This window comes from Solanum pennellii, chromosome 5, assembly GCF_001406875.1.
Source record: "Solanum pennellii chromosome 5, SPENNV200".
NCBI lineage: Eukaryota > Viridiplantae > Streptophyta > Magnoliopsida > Solanales > Solanaceae > Solanum > Solanum pennellii.
Window position 1 is genome coordinate 2,313,003 of NC_028641.1, and position 8,807 is coordinate 2,321,809.

General features: G+C 28.6%; 1 protein-coding gene across 1 annotated transcript; it reads right to left on the reverse strand.

The window, feature by feature from the left end:
• Positions 1 to 1,293, reverse strand: LOC107018895 (zinc-finger homeodomain protein 9-like). The gene has a single exon (XM_015219482.2). It carries the CDS (start codon positions 1,026 to 1,028, stop codon positions 132 to 134), a length of 897 nt encoding a protein of 298 aa, XP_015074968.1. The 5' UTR covers positions 1,029 to 1,293; the 3' UTR covers positions 1 to 131.
• Positions 1,294 to 8,807: the final 7,514 nt, after the last annotated feature.

Here is an 8,807-nt window from a genome sequence, read left to right on the forward strand (position 1 = left end):
AATGCTAAATTTAATAATTAACTATAATAACATATTTAGTAGTGTAATAAAATTTAGAAAAGAGAGTTACATTTAGCTTCTAATATATCCTTATTATTTCATTGTCGTAGTGATAATGAATTACAAAATGATTAAGATGAAGAAGAAGACCCATTAGTGGAAATATGAAGATGAAGCTCACAATTACTAGTAGTGCTATTATCATTGTTGTTATTTCTGTGTTGATCTTCTTCTTCGTTGCTGCTTGCGGTGCCATTGATATTGAATCCATTTTTGTTCTCGAAACTATGATCTCTACTACTGTTATTCGAAATTTGGTAATCTTTTTTTCCAAAAGTGTTTTTGTTATTGTGCATCCAAACTCGAAGAACACCTTTTCCAACTCCAATTTCATTGCAAAATTCATCAACAGCAGCTTCATCGCATTTCTGCAATTTCCAACCCAATTTCTCCGAAAATGAATGCATTTTCTCTTTCTGTTCTGCTGTAAATTTGGTCCTAAATCGTTTTCTACCATTTGGGTTTTCTGATTTTAAAAAACCTGTAGGTGTAACGGGTTGGGGTTGGAACAGAGAGGGCAGCGGTGGTGGAGATAGGGACGGAGACAGAGACGGAGACGGAGTTGGAGATGGAGAGAATCGCTTAATTGGGGGAAAAATATGGCGGCGGAAATCGATGAAATGAGCCGGCGGTGATGAATCGTCCGACGGTTCACGGCGGTGGAAGTTGCGGTGGCAACCACAAGCGGCGCATTTCAGTGAAATGGGATCTGATGGGGTGGACTCCGGCGAAGGCATAAACTCACCGCAACCGTCTACGGCGTGTCCGCCTATACTTGCTGCATGATTCTTCAAACACTCCTTATAAATCACCGCCGTGCACGGCGGCGATTGGTTGTGATGACTGTGGTGATTATTGCCGTTGGTGAAAGACAAAGGCTTAATTAAAGGCGGGGTATCAACTTCTGAATCTGGGGTTTTGGTGGAGGAAGGGGTGGGAGTGGGGTTAATACTATAAGTTAACTCCATTTTTGTTTGTTAAAATATTTTGAATTTTGAAGGTTTATGAGAAAGAAAAATATGATAATTAATTGCTATAGTTGATTATGAATTGAAATTTTTTTGAAGGTTGTTATGTAAATGGGGTTTTGGTATTTTGTTATGGTTGGTTGAGGTTTTTCTCTTCTATATATTGATGATTGTGATTGAGGAAATATATAGAAACATTCCTATAAAGACAAAAACTTCTTATGGCAAAATGAATCAAAGTACCATAAGGTAGATGAAGGGAAAGGTGGGTTATTATAAATATTGAAGGGAGGAGGTTGAAAAAATTAATGAAAAACTTAAAAAGGTGGGAAGATAAGAATGTGATAATTACATGCAAGACACCATGAGGGCTAGTTGTGAGGAAATTTTTTTACTAAACCCAAAATCAAAAATATTTTTAAATTTAACGTAAATTGTTAATTTTATTTTTGTTGTTGATATTTTTGTTTAAATACTTTTGTAATTAGAAATTGAGTCAAAATTTTTGATAAGTAAATTTAAAATTTTAAAAAATAAACATATAAAATAATCGAACAAAATTCAACATCTGATATATATAAAATTAAAAATTATTTTAATTATATAAAAATAATATAATTTTTTGTCGTACCCTAAACTCTGCCCCTAATAAGTGGGGGGTGGGGGAGGGTCCTGGTGACAATAGTTTTATTTTTGAGAAGTGGCTAATTAAACCAAAGATTAGACAAGGTCAAAATTAGAGCTTTGATGAACATCATGTGAATCTCTGTCATGGTTTTTACACGTGTCTCATCCTTAACGAACATAAATTAGTTGACCACCACTAATGGTTAGAGGTATATTATTGAGTTTTATTATTATTTTAATTTTTTTTTAGAATTTATTTATATACGTATATCGATTTTATTTGTTTGTATTAAGATTAAAAATTCAACACAAAAACAAATAATTAATATCCTATTTTATTTGATTTTTTCGAATTTAATTATGAGAATTATAGTCTCTCAAGTGTAAGACACCATTAAAATACATAATCTAAGCAGCATTTCTATAAGTTATTTTTTTTTTTTAAAAAAAATAGCATCTCTATAAGCTAATCAAAGATTCTCAATTAAAGATATAATTTATATTTGACTGATTAATTTGGAAAATACCTTTAGTAGGAAAAATTGATGTTTCATTAATTTTTTAGAAGATATTTTTAAGTGTAATTTTTCGAAAAAGTAATTTTAGAAAAGAATATACATTTTAAGCTTTAAAAAACAACCCTAACTAATCTTTAAAAGCAATTTTTTTTTATCCCTCTTAACTAAACACCTCACTTTTTAATATTAAATATTTTTAACATTCCAAAAATTTGGCCAAATAGATTATAGTTTTCGTCAAAGGGTTGAAAAGTCGAATTAATTTGTTCTTTAAGAAGGGCTTAATTAAGACTCTAATATGAGCTGCAAGTAGGTGGCTTCTTTTATTGCATGTACAATTGATAATTATGTTATGGTTTAAGATTAATTTTTTTTATCAGTAGTAGTAAGTATTCCTATATTCTTAATTAAAAGTTGAGTTTGAGTCCATCGGGTATAGAGTAATCTTTGTTAGAAAACATTTACTTTAGGACTTTTCGATACAAATCTAAATTTAGTCAAATTCTAATACGAATACCAATTTTATTTTATTTTGAATTGTCCATCTTTTGACAATTTCCTCAATTTTTGGAGGTAAGGGGCCATGCAAATTAATCAATATAGCTATATGACTAATTAATTAGATCATTTTCTTGACCAGCATTAATTAGTCCAAGGAAAAATCTATCATTATGGTGGTCTTAATATCTATTAATTGATGCCAAAGATAATTAGTTGTTTATTAATTGACAACTCAAGATATGGTAGATATTATCAAATGGAATCCAAATTTGTCAACTACTAGTATTAAAAAGTTGTAGACTTATAAATCAAAGATCAAAGACATTTTCACAAATTGTGTGCCACAACTTGTAGTGTTTTCTTGTTTCCAAAATTGATATTTTTTGTTTAGTTAGAGTTTTTGAAGTTCTTTGTTAGATAAAACGTGATATAAATTAATTTAAAAAAATATTGTTATAAGTATCTTATTTTAATAAGCGGACAGGTCTATTCAACTCAATCTTTGTTTGAAATGAATCAGCGTATGAAAAGAACACAAAAAGAAAAATTCATAATCCTATTAATTAAACGATGAGAGTATGTTCTACGAAGATTAATAGGTGCAAATATATAGACACAATTAACGTTAAATCTTTTATTAATTAATATGTTGTCATTGAATTGGAGAAGAAAAAACTCTAAATCCTTAAATCATCGGCAAGAAAAATTCTTACTTTAATTACATAAATATCTATTATTTATTTTAGGAAAAAATTCAATTCCTTTTTCTTAAATTTTATATTTGATCACACAAAATATGTACAACTTACCACTTTTCAGAGCATTTTAAAACGGAAAATGGATAATATTTAAAGATTCATTGAAAAATTACAAAACTTTATGCAAAAACATACCATAACAATGTCATCAATTTCAATTTTTTCAAGCAAGTGAAAAATTCCACAAATTAATTAAGTATTCTCAATGACTTTCAAATTATGCCTTTTTAAATACAATACAAATCCAAAAAATAACTATTTTAGATAATTTTCCTTTAAATAATATTATAAAATGAAACGAAGAATATTGTCCAAAGGGTCAATATGTAATGTTAATTAACGTATAATTTAGAGAATAAAAAGTAATTTGTTGGTATCAATCTTTTTCTTAAGGGCCCCTTTTTTTTGTGATAAAATAATCTTTAATATAAAGCTCAATATTGCGGCGAAACGGTCGTTATAATTAATTACTTTTCTTACTTTTAATTATCTTTAATCATATGCTCCTTTGACTGCCACGTAGTGCATTTCCTAGCCATATAACACTAAGTTCATGCATTACATAATTTATTTTTGTGAGTAATGCTTTTGATAATTTTTTTTATTTTATCAAATTTAAATTTAAATCGTTAATTAAGAATAAATTATTTCATCAAAACACATGTATATAATCCTAACATTAGTGGTTTGTTCTATAAACCTAATTCAAAGTTATATTTTATATGGTACTATTTTATGTACTTTGTTTAGGACTTAAGTTTAACACGACTACAAAAAGTACAAAAGCATGATAAAATATTAATATGGTTAATAATATTAATTAATACTATTCAACAACACCTTAGGCTTAACTAGGATTTGCTAATTTCAACATATATAGTTTTAAATTAATCCAAATTGGTTGTTGCTTATATATATTTTCACTTAAAATTAGAAAGATTGGTTAACAAAATAAGGCCAATATATTTTTGAAATTTTCTGTAAATGTCAATTAATGTTGGTGGTGCTTAATTAATAATAATAATAATAATAATAATAATAATAATACGTGCAGAACCTTCTTAAAGATGATCAACTGTCTTGTGTGTATAATTAACTTACAATGTACGTTATTCTATATGTTTTTTTTTATATTCTAATTTATGATTGTTAAATTTTGGTTTTAATTAATTAACAAGACGTGAAGTAAAAGAATTTTAGCCTACCAACTCTAATATTGCAAAAATCGTGTCTAATTAGCTTAGTTTGTCTCTTTGCCAACACCAATATAAATATGTTGTGAAGTTTTCTGTCACGAATTTAAATTTATTTGTGCCTCAATATAAATATCGAATATTAATAAATAGATAATTGTAAAATATAATTAATTTAATTAGTAGCAAATAAAAATATTTATTTAGTGTAAATCTATTTCTTTTTTACCAAATATAAAATCGACCAAAAATGTTTTGATACTTTACTGATATTTTCCAAAAACAAGTTCAGTTTACGTACATTTTGTTTCTTTCTAATCAATTGAGTCCGAAACCAAACAACTACACAGAAAAATTAATATCATATCTTAAAAAATCTAAAAAAAAATAAGCCATTTAAAAGTGAGAAAAATAACCATCAAACTACAAAAAATAAGTTTCAGAAGTAACGCGCGCATATTAATTATATATCTTATATTTACCCATCCCTGTAGCCCCTCAAAAACACCTACCACCATACGTATTTGAATAGTATTAAATTATAGTATCACTACAATAAAAAGATCATTAGCGATATTTAAATCTTAATTGGCTTTAATATGTATTTTTAGTGGCAATTGTCACTCTTTGTATATGTCCTTAAAGTCTTTAGCGATATTGGTTCTAATGACACTTAACTAATGCCGGTAAAGAATTTAACACTATTTATTAATGTCAATATTTAATGCTGCTAAAAGTTATTTTTGTTGTAGTGTATATAAATACTTTTATAATAATATATTTTACTTACCTATTAACACAAAAAAATAAATTAAAAATTTACTTTCATTTCTCGAAAGATACTTTTTAAAATAATATTTTTCATAAAAAATATTTTCCACTCTAATGAACAGAGTACGGAGCTAAAAAGGCAAAAGAATTGGGCGAAATTCTCAAAAGGGCAATGTAAATTGATGAGCAAAATTCTTAAAAGGGCAACATTTAGATAGAAGAATGGATATCGCTAAATCATTTGGAAGGTACAAGCTGACATGATCCTTACAAGACTGTATGTCAGTGTGCGTCTTACCATTAACAAGGAGTTCGGAGCCTTAAGAACAAAAAAATTTGGCCCAATGTGCGCGTAGTAGACCTACTACTTGTGGGTCTATATCTGCTTGCGCCTTGTAAGGCGCATAGGGATCCGCGACTTGTGAGTCTGTCTACTTACGCTTGTAAGTCGCATAGGGACCTGTCCCTTGCTACGTAAATTTAGACGCCGTCTATCCTACTATTTAAATATTATTCGTTTAGTATCAAACTTATTTTTATTATCCTTTTGGATTATTTTTGATTATTTTTTTGCCCTTTAGGCTCCAAACTCCTATTAATTGTAAGATGCACGCTGACATTTATCTTGTAAGCGCATGTTGTCGTGTGCCTTACAAGACACATATTGTTGTGTGTCTTCCAAAAAACGATTTATTAACAACATTCATCCTTCCATTCAAATATTGATTCTCGTGAATTTTCGTAGCCCTTTAAAAAAATTACTCAATTATATTTTTATCCTTTTGGCTCCGAATTCGTAACAAACACTCCTTTAGCCTTCTGTACAAGTCGATCGATCAGATCTATGATATTTAGGTCTATAGCATAGCCATGAAATGACCAAAATAAAGACGAGTTGACTAGCAATAATAAAAAGGCCATGAACTGTGCTGCAAGAGGGAAAACTTACTATTCACACACGTAATTTACGCTCCACGAGATAGATGTTAATCATACGCACGCTATTATTTTTTCAAACTAAACTTGTGATCATTTCACCAGGTATGTTATCGCTATAGCTACAAATTAAAGCAATAATAGTATATAGACATACATACATGTTACTCAAGGAGTTTCTTTAATTCGGTGTCGTTACTCTCCCTTCTTTTCAATTTATTTGCGTTTTCTTTCCTAATTTGACAACTTTTTAGTTTCCAAATCTCACATGTCATGACTCATGACATATATATGACGATAAAACTATGTACATACAAATTTTTATTCAACGATCATAACGTTCAAAAATCTTTTACTTTCTTAAACTCTACGTTAGGTTAAAACTGAATAAACAAATTGAAACGGAGGAAATAACGAATAGTATTATGTAAAAAGTTTAGGCAAGTTGGAAGGAAAAAAATGAAACAAAATCACGCTATACCTATGATATGAAATGATTCTATACTACTATAGAGTATATAATTGATTAGCAAATTTTCTGACAATTTAATTTCTTGTCACTATCAAAGAAGCACGCGCATATATTAAAAGAGAGCAAGAGTAACACAAGATAATGAAAGTTTTTGGATTTGGCCAAACTTTAAATTGAATTAACACCATAGATTTAAAATGTCACATTTCATAATAGTAATTATGATAATAATTATAAGTACACTATGTATTACTTCATCTTTATTAGTCTTCCATATAATTGAGTTTATGAAAAAGTAATTGGCAATAATTTGAGTATGTTTGTTATGACTAATTTTTTTATACATATACGTATATAATTTTATGACAGATATACAAATGCAATTGCTTCTCTTTACTCTATGCATTCGCCTCTCTCCTTCCTCTCCCAATCTTGCCTGCCAGATATACAAATACATATGTGTATCATTTACATATACAATTATGTGACATATATACATATATACAATTGGACAACTATACATATACAACTCGCCTCTCACCACTCTTTTCCCTTTCTTACTCGCCTCTTTCATCACTTATACATATACAAATACAAATACGTATTTAATTAGATGTTAGATATGCAAATGCAATTGCCTTTGATCTCCACTCTCTCGCCCGTCTCTCTCCTCCCTCTTTCAATCTCGCTTGCCATATATATAAATACATATATATATATCAGTTAAATATATACAATTATCTGACATATATAGATATAAAATTCGACAAATATACGCATACAATGACCCGTCTCTCTCCACTCTCTTCCCTCTCTCGCTCGCCTCTCTCCTCCCGCTAACACATAGCTATAAATCATAACCAGTATACTATAGCTATATAACATAATTAAAATTATTTGTGGCTATTTGTAAAAGTTTCCTTTCCCTTGTTGGTATCAGTCCACTATTCCCCTTCCCTTATGTGTGGCCCATTTGTTACATCTTATTAACGTGTTATATAGGTTGATAACTATAGAAAAATATTTACTTTTCTTATCGAATGATTTCTATCATGCTAAATATTTTAAATTTCAATCTCGTTAAAAAAATATAGATAGATTTTCGTCAAAACTTTTGTTGTTTCTATTAAAGAATGACAAAAGTTGTACATTGGTGATTAATAAGACGGGTGAACTCCTTATAGGATTGAACAATCCTCTCTTTGAGTTAGCTTTTAATATGTAAGTTAGACCTAAGACCTAATTTAACATCTTTCTTTCGCATGTGTCAGAGATAGATGTAGTTAATGAGCTACAGATTTAATTGAACCCATAATTTAAATATATATGTTAAAAAATAATCAAGATTTCAATAATATTTTGTTTTGATGACTATTGAGTAAAGTAGATAAGATAAGGGAGTGAAGACAAAAAAAATCTAAGTGTAGTGGATAAGAATGGTTTATGAATAGATATTTATTTGTTTGATGTCTAAAACATGATTAATTTCTTTTAATCATGTCTGAAATAGTGTGACATTTGAATAATTATTGGGACACAAACATATTTTCAATGAGTTACTACATGATAATTTTGTCCATGACCACTATCAACAATTAAGAATATGATTTCGTTTTCGTCGTGTTTATCTAGTTGTTAATTATAATTATCGAATTGATTTGGTACAGTAATAACTCACAAAAATAAAAAAGGAATACATATATAATTTACCTATTATAATCGAAGTATTTATCTTATGATCATGTTGAATTATTTTCACCCCCATAAAAAATATTTATCCTTCGTATTGATTAGCTAGTTTGATCCTATATAAAATCAATCAGTGTGAAGCCAATTTATTAGGGAAAAAGAACAAACGCATACTAAACTTTGCGTTATAAAGTGGGTATATTCTTTATTAAAGAATTAGGTTCATATGTATCTCCGTCGTATATCAAATAGTGTGTATTTTATTTTTTCCGTTAACCAATGGTGATTTATTTGTTTTTGTAGTTTTTAAGTAT

Bases quoted from the DNA above. Each gene is read 5' to 3' on its own strand.
- LOC107018895 (XM_015219482.2), bottom strand. From the start codon at position 1,028: ATGGAGTTAACTTATAGTATTAACCCCACTCCCACCCCTTCCTCCACC.